Genomic DNA, 22,088 nt, shown 5'->3' with positions numbered 1-22,088 from the left:
TCAGGTAGTTGAAAGCAGCTATCAAATCCCCCCTCATTCTTCTCTTCTGCAGGCTAAACAATCCCAGCTCCCTCAGCCTCTCCTCATAAGTCATGTGTTCTAGACCCCTAATCATTTTTGTTGCCCTTCGCTGGACTCTCTCCAATTTATCCACATCCTTCTTGTAGTGTGGGGCCCAAAACTGGACACAGTACTCCAGATGAGGCCTCACCAATGTCGAATAGAGGGGAACGATCACGTCCCTCGATCTGCTCGCTATGCCCCTACTTATACATCCTAAAATACCATTGGCCTTCTTGGCAACAAGGGCACACTGCTGACTCAGTGTGCCCTTGTTGCCTGCAGCCCACTTCAAGGCCTACTGCCTTGTTGCTACAGCCCACTTCATCGGATGCATAGAATGGAACATATAGTAAGAAGAGATATATAGATACAGAGAAGGTGGAAGTTGCCATACAAACTGTAAGAGGCTAATTAGTTAAGATGAGCTATATCAGCAGGAGAAAAAATCTTCTGTTGTGATAATCAAGATGGCCCATTTAGACAGTTGACAAGAAGGGGTGAGGAGACTTAACATGGGGAAATAGATTCAATATGTGTAATGACCCAGCCACTCTCAGTCTCTATTCAAACCCAAGTTAATGGTATCTAATTTGCATATTAATTCAAGCTCAACAGTTTCTCGTTGGAGTCTGTTTTTGAATTTTTTCTGTTGAAAAATTGCCACCCTTAAATCTTTTACTAAGTGGCCAGAGAAGTTGAAGTGTTCTCCTACTGGTTTTTGAATGTTATGATTCCTGATGTCAGATTTGTGTCCATTTATTCTTTTGTGTAGAGACTGTCCGGATTGGCCAATGTACATGGCAGAGGGGCATTGCTGGCACATGATGGCATATATCATATTTGTAGATGTGTAGGTGAACGAGCCCCTGATGACGTGGCTAATGTGATTAGGTCCTCTGATGGTGCCACTTGAATAAATATGTGGACAGAGTTGGCATCAGGCTTTGTTGCAAGGATAGGTTCCTGGATTAGTTTTTTTGTTGTGTGGTGTGTGGTTGCTGGAGAGTATTTGCTTCAGGTTGGGGAGCTGTCTGTAAGCGAGGACTGGTCTGTCTCCCAAGATCTGTGAGAGTGAGGGATCATTTTTCAGGATAGGTTGTAGATCCTTGATGATGCGTTGGAGAGGTTTTAGTTGGGGGCTAAAGGTGCCAGCTAGTGGTGTTCTGTTATGTTCTTTGTTGGGCCTGTCCTGCAGTAGGTGACTTCTGGGTACTCTTCTAGCTCTGTCAATCTGTTTTTCACTTCAGCAGGTGGATACTGTAGTTGTAAGAATGCTTGATAGAGATCGTGTAGGTGTTTGTCTCTGTCTGAGGGATTGGAGCAAATGCGGTTGTATCTTAGAGCGTGGCTGTAGACAATGGATTGTGTGGTGTGTCCTGGATGGAAACTGGAGGCATGTAGGTAAGTATAGAATTTGTGCTATAAACTGGGGATGTAACAGTTGGAAGTGACAGAGGAGGAGAAAGCTCTGGGTGTATTGGTTGATCACAGGATGACTATGAGCTGCCAAGGTGAAAAAGGCTAATGAAATCTTAGGATGTATCAGGCAAGGTATTTCTGGTAGAGACAGGGAAGTGTTATTGCCATTATACAAGGCACTGATGAGACCTCATCTGCAATACTATGTGCAATTGTGGTCTCCCATGTTTAAGAAAGATTTATTCAAACTGGAACAAGTGCAGAAAAGGGCTACTAGGATGATCAAAGGAATGGAAAAACCTACCTTATGAAAGGAGACTCAAGGAGCTTGACTTGTTTAGCCTAACCAAACAAAGACTGAGGGGAGATACAATTGCTCTCTATAAATAGATCAGAGGGATAAATACCAGGGTGGGAAAGGAGTTATTTGTTGTGGGCCAATGTTGACACAAGAACAAATGGCTATAAACTGACCATCAACAAGTTTAGACTTGAAATTAGTTGAAGGTTTCTAACCATCAGAGGAGTGAAGTTCTGGAACAGCCTCCCTAGGGGAGCAGTGGAGGCAAAAAAACCTAGTAGTCTTCAAGACTGAGCTTGATAGGTTTTATGGAGAGGGTGGCATGATGAGACTGCCTACAATGGAATGTGGCCCATGTGCGATTGCTGTAGCAAGTAGCCCCAGCAGCTAGAGACCAGACACTCAATGAGGAGGGCTCTCAGTTACTATAGCTAATTCTTTTCCAGGTGTCTGGCTGGTGGGTCTTGCCCACATGCTCAGGGTCTAACTGATTGCCATATTTGGAAGGAATTTTTCCCCTGGTCAGATTGGCAAAGACCTTCGGTGCTTGTTGCCTTCTTCTATAGCCTGGGGCCCGGGTCACCTGCTGGTTTGAACTAAAGTAAATGTTGGATTCTCTGTAACTTGAAGTCTTTAAATCATTATTTGAGATCTTCAGTAACTCAGCCAGAGATTATGGTTCTACTACAGATGGGGGTGAGAGATTCTGTGGCCTGCAATGTGCAGGAGGTCAGACTAGATGATCACAACGGTACCTTCTGCCCTTAAAGTCTATGAGCGAGCAGCTTTGCTATAAACATGTGACAGAAAACAAGATTTAGAAAATTGTTGAAGAAAGCCACATCATTGATGGTGAGCTTTAAAGCTAGCTGGAGCACATTTTTTGTCTTTTCTTCTTGTGTCCCAAGCGTAGGCTTGCAAAGCAGTTAGTTTACTTGTGTGTAAAGTATAATTACACCGTATCATGAAGAAATTAAATGGTAGGATGAAATCCTCAAAAGCACTTTAAAAAGATGTTATCAAGAAATAAACAAACCTTAGGAATATACAAAAGGAAATAGGTTTTCAGACTAGAAAATGCATCAGAAAACTCCTGAGTTTATAGAGATGTTTTAAAAATAATCCCCAAAGTAGATGAGCATGTTGAACTCAGAATCTGAAGGTTCAGAGGGTCAGATTCTGATGACTTTATCTAGAGTAGCTCCTTATGTAGCTCCTAATGTAGCTACCCATGCAGAAGTAGAGTAGCTCCTAATGTAGCATCCTAGAGTAGCTCCTAATGTAGCTACCCATGCAGAAAGGTGCTACTCAACACAAGTAATGATATCTGACTCTGGCCCTTAGACTATATACTTTTGAAGCCTGGCACTGGATTGTCCTCTATGTTTGTACAACACCTAGTACCATGGGGGCACTAATCCTGATTGGAGCCTCTAGGCACTACTGCAGTACAACCAATACATAAAATAAGTGTAACAAAGGTATTTAGCTTTCAATTTTTTAATTATACCAGTGAAGAAATTAGGTGCAGTGATTATGTGACTAATTTCAGTAGGTCTTTCACGCTCCTGAGCTTTCTTCCATAGCAAATTGGAGAAATTAAGGTCAGACTTCCTCTTAAGGATATGTTTCTAAACTGTTTCTAAAACCTTAATAAATGAATTATATATGTTTTAATAAATGGTTAATGAATTGTTATAGTGTTATGAAGTGTAACTGCAAATAAAGATTTACAAGCACCAAAAAATAGCTACTCTGTACAGATACCAACCTTTTTTTATTAACTCCTAAACCCCAACTTCTTCTGCTGTCCAGAAATCTGTTGTATACTAGAACTGGCATTCATTTGGGTTTCCTGCTGCTTCCCATTAAGAATTTGAACTGCCCCGTTGGATATCATGTTATCAGCAAATCTCTTCATGTTGACTCCCTCCACTCTCAAAACACCAAGCTGCTGCTTTCACTTAATGCTCCTGTGTGATTTTATTTCACCTCATTATCCACTTTCTTCCTTATTTTGTCCCATTCATCCTCTCTTTCTTCATAGACTTCAGACCTGGCAGAAGTTCCTGAGGAAGCAGATGGTTCAGGAAGCATGTTTGATATAAACAGGAAACGCAGCAACAGTGGTGAGTTCTGGAACCATCTAGTATTTTCAGATGCACAAAAATATTCTTCTAAATGACTGGTGTAATTATTCCACTACCTTGGCCCACACAAGTGGAATCCATGAGGGATGAATTTGGCCCAATGTGGACCTTTCTTATGTCCTTAAGGGAGTTTATTCGTTTATTGAGTTAAGGAAGAGTTTTGGCCAAGGGGTTGGGAACAGGAGTCTGGGAAGGTCTCTTTACCAGTGTTGCATATTTACTTGGCTCCTAATGGCCTGTGGGGACTGATTTTCCATACCCACTATGACCAGATTTAGGTGACAGTGGACAGGCACTCAGCACATCTGGGTTCAGTCCATGCCTCTGGTACAGACTTCCTGTATGTTTTGTGAGACTTTAGGCTGGTCATTTAATGTCTGTTCTCCTCAATTTCCCACCTGTAAAATGGGGATGATGATACTTCCTCTCCTCCCACCCTTTTGTCTGTCTCGTCTACTTAGACTATTAGCTCATCAGGGCAGAGAGAGTCTGTTACATGTGTTCCATACCAGGCCCAGCACAATGGGTCTTGATCTCAGATGTGGCCTTTTGGTGCTACTGTAGTACAAATCATAAATAACACTAATAGTCCAAATGCTTTGTCCTCTTTTTGAATCTGAATGTAATGTTCTTGTACTGTTGTAACTGTTATGAGGTAACTCCATCACTGGCAGCCCAGTGATGAAGACTTCCGTGCGTGCAGTGACGGAGTCTTAGCCAGGAGCTTGGAACACTGAGTTGTGAAATTGCAGTGTCCATTGGGCTCCAGTTCAGTCCTGGCAATAGAAAGATTGTGTGTAGAAAGAACTTCGGGGCACCCAGTAACCCTATAAGCCAGGAGTGGAGGAGTTGTTGCACCGAGGCTCACCGATACCACCAAGAAGAATTAGTATTCCCAAACTTCAGGCAGGGGCAGACTGGCTGAATCCGAGGGAAACACAAGCACAGCGAATGGACCTCTCTTCTTTGAACCCCAACATCCACCTCCTCCACAGTGCAGATCCCCCATTGGTTTTGGCATATGGCTAGTAAGTTTTACAGTGGTCAGGTGTCAAATGTAGTTGTCCTTTCCCACCCCCACCTCCCATTTTACCTCCTTCCCAGACTTCTCCCTGCTCCTCATTCCGACCCTTTCATTTCACATCTCTGGTTTCAGTCCTTTTCCTCCCTCTCAGCATGTGGCCCACCAATCAGTGGCACCCACCTCCTCCTGATGGGTGGGTTACATGCTGAGGGGGGATTTTCCACCTCACTTGAGCACTTGGAACTGTAACTCAACCTGGCCAGTTGGAAAGAATCCATTCTACCTGAGTTTCATTTTTCCCCTAAGGTTTTCAGATTGCTTTTTTTTCATCACTTACCTCCTTTTTTTTTTTTTTTTTTTTGGAGCCTGTAAGAAACTTTTCTATGGGATCTGCATGACTTAGAGGCCTCAAGAAACTTGCTCAAATAGATCAGTTTAAAGAACTCAGCATGTGCCAAACCTCCAAATAACTTCCTCAGCACATTAATGATTCCTTTGATCGGCATCAACTTTCTTTTTCGATCCATCCTTCAGAGGCCTAGTGTATAAATTATGCAGCAATTGCTCCAAATATTTCCTCTTGGTGGATTTTAATAAACTGTCTGTGTTTTTTGTGCTAATGATGGAAATGCCAAGACCCTTTTCATGCTGTCAGAGTTCTCACATGGTTTTCCTACGGCTGCAAGGGCAAACAGATGGATTTCTGGTTTGTGTAGAGATGAACCCCATAGTTGCTATGACCTTTACTTTTACATGTCTCCCAGTAATATTCAAAGAGCATGAGTTAAACAAAGATTAAAAGTTTAATGAACTCATTTAAAAATATTCTTGGGGTGTTATTCACCATTGCATTGCTCCCGCTTTACAAGGGATAATAACTTCAGTGATTCTAAATGATGTTACTACACCATAAAGCTAGAGTAACACAGCAATGAATCAGGCCCCATGTGTTTTATTTTTCCCAGCCTTCCTCAAGGAATGTTTTAGAAAAATGCAGATTTGTGTCAGTTTATGCAATAGGGTTTATGCAATAGGGAAACAGCAAGAGGAACACACTATGGAGAAGTCTAGGAGACACAGCAAACATGGGCTGGTTTATTCATTTCTATAGATTAATTGCAATAATTTCAAGGGGAAATTAATTCTCTACAGTGCTAAAGCATAACAATATCAAGTGTGCTTAGTTTACAAATAAAAAGATGGATTTTCTAACCGCCAACTCTGTAAACTCACCCTGGTCTCCACCAGTCAATTGGGCTAATTACTTTGCATGCATTATTACCAGTAATAAAAGTTCTGCAAGCCAAATTATTCTGTAAAAGACATCTGTGCAGTCCCATTGCCATCAGTGAGTGTGTGTAGATGTACCTGATTCAGGTATAGGAAACAATCTCCAGGAAGGAGCACACTTAGTGTTCAGTTCTGTCAATGCACCGGAAATAGAACCATGCTCACGCACTCAGCTGATTCTGCATTGCTGACCAGAGTAAAAAATAGTAGTAAGATTTTATTTTTCTGAATGGAGAAATCAGAAATTACCCTGAATACACAGAGGTAGCCAATCTGATGAACAAAAAAGTTATATTTAGTCAGTCGACTTTTCAGGTCAGAAATGCACTCTAAAATTTTGTAAAGCTTTTTCACATTATGAATGATGTAAGTCTAGATAGATATTACCTCACTCATCCTTTCTGTTATTGGACCAACTTCTGTTGGTGACAGAGACAAGCTTTTGAACTTACACAGAGCTCTTCTCCAGAACTGAAGAGCTCTGTGTGAACTCAAAAGCTTGTCTCTCTCACCAACAGAAGTTGGCCCAAAAACAGATATTACCTTACTGACCTTTTCTTGCTATGTCACTGGGGAGGCAGAGAGAGATTCAGCAGGAGTGCACTGGCTTCTTGGCTTTTATTATTCTGAAAGTATGAAACTAAATCACAGAGAAGGGAGACAACAATACATAGAACAATCACTGGCTTGGACTGCTTTTGGAGACTTCTGTCATGTATTTCTTATTTTTCTAACAACAAATGTAATCCAATACTGGGACTAAACTCTTAGAAAAGTGACTTAGGCCCAGAACAGTTGATGGGTTCCATCTACTAAAATCATGGATGGGCTTTGTCCAAAAGTAGGGGACACCATTCTCTAAAAATTAGGAAACTGTTCTTAGAGAGTGAAGAAGGAACATAGTCAGTGTAATAAAGCAATTGATGTTAGCAGGGAAGGCACCTGAAGCATGTTATAAATCAGCTAATGAAACAATTACAGTAGATTAAGCTAAATTCTGATACCCTTATTAACCCTGAGTGGGACCTTTCAGCTTGAGTAGACCCATTGATTTCAGTGGAGTTACCCACAAAGTGAGGTGTTACACAGTGTGAGTAAGGCTGCCAGAATCTCATTGGCCTGGGAATCAAGAGACCTGGGCTCGATTCCCAACTCCGCCTCTGACCTGCTACATGACCTTGGGCAATTCTCCTGTATCCCTTCCCATCTTTTATTTTGTGTGTTCTGATTGTTAATTCTTCAAGCAGGGACTATCTTGTGCTACTTCTTTGTACAGTGCTTAGCACAATGGGGCCCCTGACTTGGTTGCGGCATATAAGTGCTACTGCAATACAAAATGACTGATTAATAAAAGAAGGACATTACTGAGAGCGGTAGTGAAAATTAGAAAGGGAGGATTAGGGGAGAGAGATATAAGGTGGGCCTCGGGAGGTGAATTGCCTTCACCTGTCCCTAAAATGTCATGTGTTTTGTTTTATTTCAGTGTTTACCTACTCAGAAAATGGAACAGAAGACTTTGGAGAAGAATCAAAAAGGATAAACTCCCTGGTATGGGCCAAGATTTAGTGAGGGTATAGTGAAAATGTTAATTGATTTAAGGGGCTTGTTTTTACAGAAACACGCTTGGGTGAGTATTATAAATTGGCCTGGTCAACACAAGCATCATGACAGGTGAGCCAGAGCAATGTGAATGTGATTACAATGGAGCAGTCTAACAGCTGTGACAGCATAAAAATGGTGCTGCACAATCCAGAGTCTGACATCATTTGAAAAGGATCTTGGTCTTTTTGCAGTTTCTTTTGGCCAAATTGTCCTTGGCCCTTGTGTGAGGGCATATATGGAGAGAAGGAATGCAAGGAGTGGTCTCCCTCACTGAGCACACTGGGCAAACCTTCCTGAGGTGGGAAAGTGCCCAGTCCTTCCTTGAGCTCTGGCTTTCATGGTTATGTACCACCTTACTCAGCATTGTGCATGATCAGCACAGGCTAGCTCTTTATACCCGTCGTATAAAAAAGGTGACTTTAACAGAGGGCTAGATGTTGGCGGGGAAGGAGGCTGGAGAGGAGACACGGAAAATTACAGTTGGGCCATAGGAGCAATAACAAGGAAATCAGTGGAGGAATCTGCTCAACATTTTAGATGTCTCTACATAAATGCAAGGAGTGTGGGGAATAAACAGAAAGAACTGAAAGTATTAGTCCATAAGCTAAATTATGGCTTAAGAAAGGACAGGCAGGATAAAAAGGAAGGAAGTGTTGCATTATACATCAAGAATATATACACCTATTCTATAGTCCAGGAGGAGGTAAGAGGCAGACCAGCTGAAAATGGTCTGATCAAAAGGGTAAAAAAAAAAATAGGGGTGACATCATGATAGGAGTCCATTATAGACCACCAAATCAGGACAAGGAGGTGGATGAAGCATTTCAAGAACAAATAACAGAAATATCCAAAACAAAAGACCTGGTAGTAATGGGAGGACTTTACCCAGACATCTGTTAGAAAAATAAACTGGCAAAACACAAATTTTCCAATAAGTGCTTGGATTGCATTGGAGACATCTTTTTATTTCAGAAAGTAGAGGAAGGAACCAGGAGGACAGCCATTTTAGATTTGATTCTGAGCAACAGAGAGGAATTGGTAGTGAATCTGAAGTGGGCAATTTGGGTGAAAGTAACCATGAAATTATAGATTTCACAATTCTAAAGAAAAGAAGGAATGGGAACAGCAGAATAAGGGCAATGGACTTCAAATAAGAAGATATTAACAAACTCAGAGAATGGAGAGATTCTCTTCTCATAGGACCTTATCTAAGGGGGAAAGGAGTTCAGGAGGGCTGACAGATTCTCAAGAAGACAGTATTAAAGAGAACTGTAAACTATCCTGATGCAAGGGAAAGATAAGAGGAATAATAAGAGACCAATATGACTCCATCAGGAGCTCTTCAATGACCTGAAAATCAAAAAGGAATGCTACAAAAAGTGGAAACATGGACAAATTGCTAAGGAGGAGTATAAAAGAACAGCACATGTATATAGGGACAAAATCAGAGAGACTAATGTCTACACTACGAAATTAGGTCAAATTTATAGAAGTCGATTTTTTTAGGAAGCGATTTTATACGGTCGATTCCACTAAGTGCGTTAAGTTGGCAGAGTGTGTCCACAGTACCGAGGCTAGCGTCGACTTTCAGAGCATTGCACTGTGGGTAGCTGTCAAGGTTCCTCCCCCACTCTGAACGCTAGGGTACAGATGTGGGGACCTGCATGAAAACCTCCTAAGCTTATCTTTACCAGCTTAGGTCAAAACTTCCCCAAGGTACAAAATATTCCACCCTTTGTCCTTGGATTGGCCGCTACCACCACCAAACAAATACTGGTTACTGGGGAAGAGCTGTTTGGAAACGTCTTTCCCCCCAAATACTTCCCAAAACCTTGCACCCCACTTCCTGGACAAGGTTTGGTAAAAAGCCTCACCAATTTGCATAGGTGACCACAGACCCAAACCCTTGGATCTGAGAACAATGAAAAAGCATTCAGTTTTCTTACAAGAAGACTTTTAATAGAAATGGGAGTAAATAGAAGTAAAGAAATCCCCTCTGTAAAATCAGGATGGTAGATACCTTACAGGGTAATTAGATTCAAAACATAGAGAACCCCTCTAGGCAAAAACTTAAGTTACAAAAAGATACACAGACAGAAATAGTTATTCTATTCAGCACAATTCTTTTCTCAGCCATTTAAAGAAATCATAATCTAACATGTACCTAGCTAGATTACTTACTAAAAGTTCTAAGACTCCATTCCTGGTCTATCCTCGGCAGAAACAGCATATAGACAGACAGAGACCCTTTGTTTCTCTCCCTCCTCCCAGCTTTTGAAAGTATCTTGTCTCCTCATTGGTCATTTTGGTCAGGTGCCAGCGAGGTTACCTTTAGCTTCTTAACCCTTTACAGGTGAGAGGAGCTTTCCCCTGGCAGGAGGGATTTCAAAGAGGTTTACCCTTCCCTTTATATTTATGACAGTAGCTATCCCACAGTTCCCGCAGTCTCCGCCACCCATTGGAATCCTGGATTGAGCTCCCAATGCCTGATAGGGTAAAAACATTGTCGTCGGTGGTTTTGGGTACATGTTGTCAGTCACCCCTCCCTCTGTGAGAGCAACAGCAGACAATCATTTCACGCCTTTTTTCCGCGCAGACACCATACCATGGCAAGCATGCAGCCCGCTCAGCTCAGCCGCCACTGTTGTGTCCTGGGTGCTGCTGGCAGCGGACGGTGCAGTAAGGCTGCAAACCATCGTCATCGAATGACGGAACGCAACCGCTTCTGCTGCCACTCTGCTCTCCTGCAGACGCCATAGCACAGCAAGCATGGAGACCGCTCAGATCACCGTGGCAGTTATGAGCACTGTAAACACCTCGCGCATTATCCTGCAGCATGTGCAGGACCAGAACCTGCAAAAGCAGGTGAGGAGGCGACGGCAGCGCGGTGACGAGAGTGATGAGGACCTGGACACAGACTTCTCTCGAAGCACGGGCCCTGGTAATTTGGACATCATGGTGATAATGGGGCAGGTTCATGCTGTTGAATGCCGATTCTGGGCCCGGGAAACAAGCACAGATAGTGTTGCAGGTCTGGGATGATTCCCAGTGGCTGCGAAACTTTTGCAGGCGTAAGAGCACTTTCATGGAACTTTGTGACTTGCTTTCCCCTGCCCTGAAGCACAAGAATACCAAGATAAGAGTAGTCCTCACAGCACAGCCCTCACAAGCGAATGGCGATAGCCCTCTGGAATCTTGCAACGCCAGACACCTACCGGTCAGTCAGGAATCAATTTGGAGTGGGCAAATCTACTGTGGGGGCTGCTGTGATCCAAGTAACCAGTGCAATCACTGACCTGCTGCTATCAAGGGTAATGACTCTAGGAAATGTGCAGGTCATAGTGGATGGCTTTGGTGCAATGGGATTCCCTAACTGTGGTGGGGCGATAGACGGAACACATATCCCTATCTTTGGACCGGAGCACCAAGGCAGCCAGTATATAAACTGCAAGGGGTACTTTTCAATGGTGCTGCAAGCACTGGTGGATCACAAGACATGTTTCACCAACATCAACGTGGGATGGCTGGGAAAGGTACATGACGCTTGCATCTTCAGGAACTCTGGTCTGTCTGAATGGCTGCAGCAATGGGCTTACTTTCCAGACCAGAAAATAACCGTTGGGGATGTTGAAATGCCTACAGTTATCCTTGGGGACCCAGCCTACCCCTTAATGCCATAGCTCATGAAGCCATACACAGACACCCTGGACGGTAGTCAGGAGCTGTTCAACTATAGGCTGAGCAAGTGCAGAATGGTGGTAGAATGTGCATTTGGATGTTTAAAAGCACGCTGGCGCAGTTTACTGACTCAGTTAGACCTCAGCAAAACCAATATTCCCATTGTTATTACTGCTTGCTGTGTGCTCCACAATATCTGTGAGAGAAAAGGGAAGACATTTATGGCGGGGTGGGAGGTTGAGGCAAATCGCCTGGCCGCTGATTACGCGCAGCCCAACACCAGGGTGGTTAGAAGAGCACAGCAGGGTGGGCTGCGCATCAGAGAAGCTTTGAAAACCAGTTTCATGTCTGGCCAGGTTACAGTGTGACAGTTCTGTTTGTTTCTCCTTGATGAAAACCCACCCCCTTGGTTCACTCTGCTTCCCTGTAAGCCAGCCGCCCTCCCCTCCCCCCTTCGATCACCACTTGCAGAGGCAATAAAGTCATTGTTGTTTCAAATTCATGCATTCTTTATTAATTCGTCACACAAATAGGGGGATAACTGCCACGGTAGCCCAGGAGGGGTGGAGGAGGAGGGAAGTACTAGGTGGGTTGGGGGAGGAGGGAAGGACAAGGCCACACTGCACTTCAAAACTTATTGAATGCCAGTCTTCTGTTGCTTGGGCAGTCCTCTGGAGTGGAGTGGTTGGGTGCCCGGAGGGCCCCCCCAACCTGCATTCTTGGGCATCTGGGTGTGGAGGCTATGGAACTTGGGGAGGAGGACGGTTGGTTACACAGGGGCTGCAGCGGCAGTCAGTGCTCCTGCTGCCTTTCCTGTACCTCAACCATACGCCGGAGCATATCAGTTTGATCCTCCAGTAGCCTCAGCATTGCTTCCTGCCTCCTCTCATCACACTGCCACCACCGCTCCTCTTGCTCCAGCCATCTATCCTCACATGTGTCTCTCCTGTCCTCGCGTTCATTTTATGCTTTCCTGGACTCTGACATTGTCTGCCTCCTCACATTCTGCTGGGCTGTTTCAGTGTGGGAGGACTGCATGCGCTCAGAGAACATTTCATTGCGATTGCATTTTTTTCTCCACCTTATCTGCACTAGCCTCTGGGACAGAGATGATAGGGGGAGCGTTGAAACATTTGCAGCTGCGGGAGGAAAAAAAGGGAGAGTAGTATTTAAAAAGACACATTTTAGAGAACAATAGGTAGACTCTTTCATGGTGAACCAAGCTGTTAACATTACATAGCACATGTGCTTTCTTTACAAGGTCATATTTTGCCTCTTACATTGAGGGCCTGCCAGTTGGTGTGAGAGATCACACATGCAGGGCTGGGCAACAGATTTCGGCTTGCAGACAGCCATGGTAAGCCACAGTCTTTTGGCTTCTTTAACCTTCATAATATGTGGAAATGGTTTCAAATAGCAGCACCCTCATTTCCCATACCAAGCACCCATTGGGTTGGCCATTTAAAAGGAGGGGCTGTGGTTTTCGGGTTAACATGCAGCACAAACCCAACTAAACCCCCCCACACACCCAATTCTCTGGGAAGATTGCTTCACACCCCCTCATCCCACCCCCACCGCGTGGCTAACAGCGGGGATTATTTCTTTTCAGCCACAGGCACACAGCCCAGCAGGAACGGGCACCTCTGAATGTCCCCTTAAGAAAAGCACCCTATTTCAACCAGGTGACCATGAATAATATCACTCTCCTGAGGATAACACAGAGATAAAGAACGGATGTTGCTTGAATGCCAGCAAACACCAGGACCATACGCTGCCATGCTTTCTTATGCAATGATTCTAGACTACGTGCTGCTGGCCTGCCATGGTAAAGTGTCCTACCATGGAGGATGCAATAAGGCTGCCCTCCCCAGAAATCTTTTGCAAAGGCTTTGGGAGTACCTCCAGGAGAGCTTCATGGAGATGTCCCTGGAGGATTTCCGCTCCATCCCCAGACACGTTAACAGAATTTTCCAGTAGCTGTACTGGCCGCGAATGCATCCCAAGTCTTCAGGGCAAATTAATCATTAAATGCTTGCTTTTAAACCGTGTATTATATTTACAAATGTACACTCACAAGAGGTGCCTTCTCTGCCTTCAAGGTCCAGGAGCCTGGGTTGAGAGGGTATTGTCTCCAGGGTGATAAACAGTTCCTGGCTGTCGGGGAGAACGGTTTCTCTGCTTGCGTGCTGTGCGCTATCTTCAACCTCCTCCTCATCATCATCTTCCTTGTCCCAAAAATCCTCATCCCCATTGCGTGAGACTCCCTGGCAGGAGTCCACGTACAGGGGTGGGGTAGTTGTAGAGGCGCCCCCTAGAATTGCATGCAGCTCATCATAGAAGCGGCATGCGAGATTTTTTCAAATATATTTGGCATTTTGTCTTTTGGAACGAAGTTCTGATAGCACAGATTCATCTCCCCATGCAGCGATCAGATCCAGTACCTCCTGTTTGGTCCATGTTGGCGCTCTTTTGCGATTCTGGGACTCCATGGTCACCTGTACTGATGAGCTCTGCATGGTCACCTCTGCTGATCAGCTTGCCACGCTGGCCAAACAGGAAATGACATTCAAAAGTTCACAAGGCTTTTCCTGTCTACCTGGCCAGTGCATCTGAGTTGATAGTGCTGTCCAGAGTGGTCACAATGGAGCACTCTGGGATAGCTCCTGGAGGCCAATACTGTCGAATTGCATCCACAGTACCCCCAAATTCGACCCAGCGATGTCAATTTTAGCGCTAATCCCCTCGTTGGGGAGGAGTACAGAAATAAATTTTAAGAGCCCTTTAAGTCGACAAAACAGGCTTGGTCGTGTGGACGGGTGCAGGGTTAAATCGATCTAACACTGCTAAATTCAACCTAAACGTGTAATGTAGACCAGGGCTAAGGCACAAAATGAGTTATACCTAGCAAGAAACATAAAAGGGAATGAGAAGAGATTCTTTAAATACATTAAAATCAAGAGAAAGACAAAGAAAAGCATAGGTACTATACTTAGAAGGGAAGGAGCACTTATAACTGATGATATTAAGAAGGCAGTGGTGTTTAATGCCTATTTTGCTTCGGTCTTCATTAAAAAGGCTAATGGTGACCAGCTAATTAATATGAACAAGAAAGGGGAAGGAACACAAGCCAAAATAGAGACGTACAGGTTCAAGAACATTTAGATTATTCAAGTCAGCAAGGTGTGATGAAATTCACCCTAGGGTACTTAAGGAACTAGCTGAAGCAATCTGAGAACTATTTCCAATTATATTCAAGAATTCATGGAGGACAGGTGAGTTCCTAGACTACTGGAGAATGGCAAATATAGTACCTATCTTTAAACACGGGAACAAAGAGGACCCCAGGAATTATAGACCTGTCAGTCTAACTTCAATACCTGGAAAGATACTGGAACAAATTATTAAATAAGCAATTTGTAAACACTTAGAGGATAATAGAGTTATAAGGAGCAACTAGCATGTATTTGTCAAGAACAAATCATGCCAAACCAACCTAACTTCCTTCTTTGACAGGATGACAGTCCTAATGGATAGAAAGAAAGCAATAGATGTGATATATCTTGATTTTGATACAGTCCCACATGACATTCTCATAAGCAAACTAGGGAAATGTGGTCTAGATGAATTTACAACAAGGTGGGTGCACAACTGGTTGGAAAACAGTATTCAAATAGTAGCTATTAATGGTTCACTGTCATAGTGGGAGGGTGTATCTAGTGATTTCATTAATAACTTGCATAATGGAGTAGATAATTTGCTTATAAAATTTGTAGATGACACCAAACTGGGAGGGGTTGCAAGCACTTCGGAGGGCAAGATTAAAATTCAAAAGGACCTTGACAAAATGTAGAATTGGTCTGAGTTCAACAAGATAAAGTTCAGTAAAGATAAGTGCACAGTACTTCATTTAGGAAGGAAAAATCAAATCCACGACTACAAAATGGGAAATAGCTGGCTAAGTGGTAGTACTAGAGTAAAGGATCTGATTGTTACAGTGGATCACAACTTGAATATGAGTCAACAATGTGCTACAGTTGCAAAACAGGCTAATATTTTCAGGGTGTAAGAACAGGAGTGTTGTATGTAAGACTCAGGAGGTAATTGTCCTGCTTTACTCAGCCCTGGTGAGGCCAGAGCTGAGTACTGTGTCCAGTTCTGGGCACAACAAAGATGTGGATAAATTGGAGAGAATTCAGAGGAGAGTAACAAAAATCATAAAAGTACAGAAAACCTGACCTATGAGGAAAGGTTAAAAAACTGTTTAGTCTTGAGAAAAGAAAAACAAAACTGGTGGGAGTCCCAATAGTAGTCTTCAAATATGTTAAGGGCTGTTATAAAGAGGACTCTGATCAATTGTTTTCCATGTTTATTGAAGGAAGTAATTGGCTTAATCTACAGCATGGGAGCTTTAGGTTAACTATTTGGAAAAGCTTCCTGTTCTTTCAAGGGGGGTTGTGGAATCCCCAACATTGGAGTTTTTGAGAACTGGTTGGACAAACACCTGTCAGGGATGGGTCGAGGTTTACTTGGTCCTGCCTCAGCGCAGAGGGCTGGACTTGATGACTTCTTGAGGTCCCTTCTAGCCCTATATTTTTATGATTCTATATGACAGTAAAAAACTGCCAGGCACATAGCATGCAGCCCTTAACATACAGCGGAGAGCATGGGTTTTTTTAAGATCTCACTCAAAATATGCACAAATAGTAAACTGCACAAAGCACTCTTTATCTGTTTCTGGAGGATGAAAAGCTGAGTCAGCTCTGCAAGAACTTGAACCTGTGGTTCTAGAGGATCTAATTGTTGCAAACTTCAGAAGTCATGTTTATCCCCTAATACCCTCCTATAATGTAAACGTTTCTTTGATTTAGAGCCAGCTGTGACTCTTGTCCCTATGTCTTTAATGGGATGAACGAAAATCCTGGATTGAAAGGCCCCAGATTTTAAAAAAGTTCAGATCTGGAGCCAAATATTACATCTCAGACCCATCTCTGTCCAGGACATGGCAATTCAGGCAGCCAGCAACTTACAGGTTTTCTTATGTTTTTTTTTTTCTTCCCCTTAAAGGGGCCTGTTTATAAAGACACATCACAAATGCACGCCTACGTTGCCTTGTACAAATTTGTACCACAAGAGAACGAAGACTTGGAGATGAGGTAAAGTGCTGTCATATTTACTTATTGATTTGACCCAGGGAAACTGAGAATGGTGCAGATTTAAATCAGTGTTGTACTTTTAATTCTAATTTTTGCTATGCTATTTGCATTATATTATTTATATATATAATGGTCTCACAGCTATTTAATTATGTATCTTTTCCCTCTTTCTACTTATGAAAATGATGCAGAGCTGGGGAGAAGCTTTTTACAAAGAAAATAATGGGTAAAACTTTCAAGTCATTTTGGTGCCAAAGTCCAGTGACTTTGGCGCTTTTGAAAATTATGCTCCCATTCAATTACTTTCAAGCTTGACAAAGCCCGGGCTGGGATGATTTCGTTGGGGATTGGTCCTGCTTTGAGCAGGGGGTTGGACGAGATGACATCCTGAGGTCCCTCCCAACCCTGCTATTCTATGATTCTAATGAGACTTAGGTTCCTAAGTGCTGAAATCTCTTTTGGGATGGTTGAAAAAATTTTAACAGAAAATTGGATTGTCAACTAAATAAATATTTTTGCAGAAAGTATCTGCTTTCCTTGACATTTTAGATTTTTTTTTAAATCAGAAAATGACAAACTTTCTTTTGTTTTGGCCAAAAGATTTTCAATTTTCAGCAACCAAAAAACTGAAAAAGTATCCGGTTTTAAATTTAGGGGATTTTGACAAAAAAAATTTCCACAGGAAAAAATATCCCCATTTTCTAACCAGCTCTAGTAACAATGTTGGAACTTCTACCAGTGTTATTTAACTGATTGCTCCCTCCCTGACTTCCCACTGCCCGCACCCCCAGAGACTTTGTCTCAGAAAAGGGGAATGAGGAGGATCTCAAGATGGTGAATGGCTGCTAGTGTGTTTTCTTTTACATTATATGGAAGGTTGGTCTGAATTGCAAAATCTTCTGGTTCAAATATATTTTCTTTAGCACTTTTTCATGTAACCCTGCACTAGTGCTGATTTGTCCAGTCTCACAGGGCCTGTTCCAAAGCCCCACTGAAGTCAAAGGAAATCTTTCCATTTACTACCGTGGGCTTTGATGCAGGCCCACAGTGAGTAGATTGTTGCAGAGACTTTAATAGGCTCTAGGAGTGCTGTCTGCTTTGGGCACTGTTCACAAAACATATCCGCTCTCTTCATGCTTCACCCAAGATCAAACCAGTTGGATGCTGACTCCAATAAAATATACTTACAAAGTCACTCAAGAAAAGTCTGTGCCCTCTCCTTGCTCAAGACAGAGCTATCATTTTGCATGGCTGGCATTTTTCCATGATTGCTTTGTTTCAGGTGTGATAACTGGATAAAAATAGCCACATGCAGGATGACACTTGCTAGGAATCCAGAGCTGCTATGTCTAAATGCTCTGCATGTTGGACTTTCATTTTGCATTATTGGTTTATTTTGGTTTACGCACTCACTCATTCAATTACAAAGGACCACCATTTAAAAATGTAATGTAACCACCCTCCCCAACCATGTCTAATAACCCAGAAGTTGAACCACGGACGTAAGAGCTTACCATCCCCGCCAGAGTCCTCCCACACCCTCATAACAAGGTATAAAAGTGTGCCTTGCAGTCTGTCCTGATGGTTGATAAACAAGGACTGCTTTGGATTGACTTGCCTTCTCTGTTGAGATGCCAGCTAAGTTTTTGATTAGTGACACTTGTTATGGTGGTAGGTTTTGTTGTGTGGCCAAAAGCCACCACAACGAAGAGCATCAAATAGCCACCAGATAACAATGCTGTTTGGTTGCTACTGACCTGGGCTGGATTCACATTGCTCACTATGGGTTAGATTTTCATTTAAACCAATGGGAGTAAGACACGTAGATGGTTTTGAAAATTCCACTAGGCACCTGTGGATTGCCTAAATACCTTTTTAAAAGCTTGCCCAAAGCACTTTAAAAATGTTGGCAAGCATTATTATCCCCATTTGATAAAGGGGAAAACAGAGACAGAGAAATTAAAGACTCAGTCCCTTGACTTTAATGGGAGTTGGTCTAGCTTTTAAGTGGCGTAGCTTGGAATCAAACCCAGGTCTGATGTGCCGTCTCTAGCAGGCACTGTCCAAACAGTTCCTGACATGTTCCAAAAAGACTGGAAGCTTTATGGTTCTGTGATGTCATCACTCTTGTACAATGAGTTCAAGATAGGATGTGGGGAAAGCTGGAGAAATTAGGGATCGGCTATTGCCCATTAATTTCAGCAAAACCCCCATAACCCCAAGGAAAGGCTCACACCCAGCAGAACAGAGCTCTTGGAGCTGGTCACATTGGGAAGTGGGCAGAACTTGCGTCCAACAGCACAGTGTGTCATGTTTGTGTAACAACTTGATGCAGCATCAAAGTGGGTCTTCAGATATCTGCTGAACTAACGCTGCAATATTAGGGATGAGCCCAGCAGACTCAAATATGGCAAGTTGGAGTAGGCTAATATTTCTGGCCAAATTATTCTCCCAGCCCGAGGCTGGAAATAGTCAGCTGGCTTATGATACTCAACAATTACAGCATGACTCCATGCATTATAAAGGTAAATATGTCCCATTTGAATCAAAAAGATATTTGTGTAGAATTACATCCGTGCTGATTAATTATATTTGTCAGTTAAATAAAACTGGTTTCTTGCTGCCTTCCTTTAGCAGTAACAGCATGAGAACCTGGCTGATAAGATTCTGTGTCCCAACAATAGTTAATGCCTTCATGTAACATGGTGATCCCTGGTACAAATAGGTATTTCTAAGCAGTTTCAGACTAAATTGGAATCAAAGTACATCACACAGGATTTTTCATTTTACTACAAATATCTTTCTATAAAAAGGAGCGGTGGAGATTGTGTATTCTAAACTGGGATGTCGGGTTATAATTGCTGAGGTAGGGTGAAATTTGGTTTAATATATCACCCACCACGTTCACAGCCATTTACTGCTCCTGTTGAAGTCAGTAGCTAAACTGAATGGGAATAAGGCTCAGACTGTGTGGATCAAACCTCAGGGCCATATTGTGTCTGGCCCTAGAATGGATGAAGTTGGGGGAGGGCTGCAGGAGCCTTCTCTCTGCCAAGTGCCTGCATTAGCCAGGCACAATAATAGTCCTTCCACTCTAGAGAGCACAGGAACTCCTCCCTTTTAGCCCTGTGGGTACAAATTACACCAAAGGACCTGGGGGGAAATGGGGGTCATGGCCATGTGCCCCCCAACTTCCACCTAATGCAACCCTCACCAGTCCATGGCTACAGGAAGGAGAAGACTGCCCCAGTCTACAGAATGATGTTACACGCACTCTCCCTTGCCATCCATCAGGTTGCTGGGCCAGAGATTATGCTTGAGACAAAATACCTCAGGGTGTTCATCCTGGTATTGTACCCTGCCAAACTATCTCTAATGTGAGCCAGTGCAAAAAACACAGGGCCAAATCCTCAGCTGATATTTATCAGCACAGCGCCACTGACTTCATTGTGTCTCCACTCAGCTGCAGGTAAAAAATGTTACAGCTTGTGGGAGTATCAGCAGAGCCATTCAGGACCTGATAGCGCTGCCTTGGCATCAAAATACACAGGAGAATTCAATGGGACAAATTTTGCACCCAGTTACAATGGTACAACCACGTTAGCGTCACTGAGCTGGGCACTTGTATAACTGAGAGCAGAGTTTGACCCTCTCTCGCCTGGAAGATGGAAATTTTGCTTCTGTGCTCATATCTGACTTAGGAAGTTCTCATTGCTTCATAGATCCACTTGTAGTGATTAATCAGATATAATGATCAAGGCTGGGTTACACTTCTAGGAGAATTTCACTATGAATGTTGATGTGCTTGTGCAATTAAGACACATCTTAATCGAAATTCCCGACATCTGTCTTTTCTAATTATAGACCAGGTGATATGATCACACTGCTGGAAGATTCTAATGAAGACTGGTGGAAGGTACGAGCCAAATACTCTATATCCTTTAACAAAATAAATGAATGGTATTTATGATAAGTATGAAGGTCATTCTTCTGTCAATGTGCTTGCTCCATAGGGGAGAATTGAGGACAGAATAGGATTTTTCCCCGCTAATTTTGTTCAGAGAGTGCAACAAGACGAAAAGATTTTCAAGTGTGTCAGAACATTTATTGGATGCAAGGAGCAAGGACAGATTACTCTGAAAGAGAACCAAGTAAGTGAAGTATACCATTTACTGTACATTAAGGGCATAGTTCTGCATTCCTTGTGTACCCAGTAATCTGCTTGACTTCATTAGAAGTTTTCGGTGTGCAAAGAAATCATGAGGAGACTCTTTCACAGCACATAGTATTTTTTTCAGTAAATATTATTTGTATTGTGGTAATACCTAGTGCACAGTCAGGATCATGGCCGCATGGTATGTACACTAGAGCTGTGTATGAAACTGTTTTTTTTTCATCCCCTGATAGCTTTCAAGATTTTAAAATTTCTTCAGATGCCAACTCAGGCTGAAAAATCAAAATGTCAAAAATTTGCATGAACATGTCTGGAAACAAAAGTCAGATCAGGCTGATCTAAATGTTTCCTTTCAATAATTTTGATACATTTCATTTATATTGGCCTTTTTAATCCTTTATTTAATATAAATTAACTCAAAAATGTCAAAACAGTAATTATGAACCAGAAAATGAAACTCTTTGTGTTGACAATTTCAAAACAAGATGTTTCAACCATTTATAAACTTAAAAAAATAATAATAATCAGGAGATTTATGAAAACCAACCCTTTCCCACAAACAGTTTCAGTTTTGACAGATCAACATTTTTCCACTGAAAAAATGTTTTCAGAAAATTCTGACCAGCTGTAACAAACACTGAGAGGACAGACTGTGCCTCAAAGAGTTTATGGTCTAAATCCTCAATCCCACAAAGATTTATGGACATGGTTAATTTTACAGACTGTGAATTGTCCTAGTGACTTCAGATGGGTCAACAAACAATGCATAAAGTTAAGCACATATATAAGTTTGTTGCAGAACTGGGGCTTAATTTAAGACAAGACTTAACAAATGTGTTTAACAGACAAAAGGAGGGAAGGGGAGGCTGAGGGTAATAGTGACGGGAATGCTGATACATGGGGCAATATGTGAACCACTAGAGGCTTCCAAATAATTCAGGATGGGATTTTCAAAACTGCTTTGCATTGGGCCTGACCTTGCTCCCACGGATGCCAATTCCCAAAGGCTTGACTTCAAAGGGAGCAGAGTTAAGATAACAACATCCTTAGAGATCTTTTAATTATCATTTTAAATGCCTTCTCATTCCATAACTCCTTGTGCCTCTCTTTCCCCCTCATTGCTACACACTGATTTTTTTAAAAAAAATTAAAAACACCCCTGTTTCAAATGTTTACTGTACATCAGTTTGGACTCTCACAAGCTATTCACTCTGAAGGTCTTTGATCAAATCTT

General features: G+C 42.6%; 1 protein-coding gene across 1 annotated transcript in view; it reads left to right on the top strand.

The window, feature by feature from the left end:
• The window catches only part of STAC (SH3 and cysteine rich domain), a 112,452-nt gene that overhangs the window by 79,733 nt on the left and 10,631 nt on the right, over positions 1–22,088 (top strand). Inside the window, exons 6-10 of the mRNA XM_084620785.1 lie at positions 3,831–3,912; positions 7,731–7,795; positions 16,592–16,680; positions 20,545–20,596; positions 20,694–20,831. Coding sequence (XP_084476911.1) covers positions 3,831–3,912; positions 7,731–7,795; positions 16,592–16,680; positions 20,545–20,596; positions 20,694–20,831 — 426 coding nt within the window. The remainder of the gene's footprint in view (positions 1–3,830; positions 3,913–7,730; positions 7,796–16,591; positions 16,681–20,544; positions 20,597–20,693; positions 20,832–22,088) is intronic.

The sequence above is a fragment of the Lepidochelys olivacea genome (assembly GCF_965140295.1).
Source record: "Lepidochelys olivacea isolate rLepOli2 genome assembly, chromosome: 2".
NCBI lineage: Eukaryota > Metazoa > Chordata > Testudines > Cheloniidae > Lepidochelys > Lepidochelys olivacea.
Note: the sequence above shows the minus strand (reverse complement) of the source record. Positions and strands in the feature narration are given on the sequence as shown.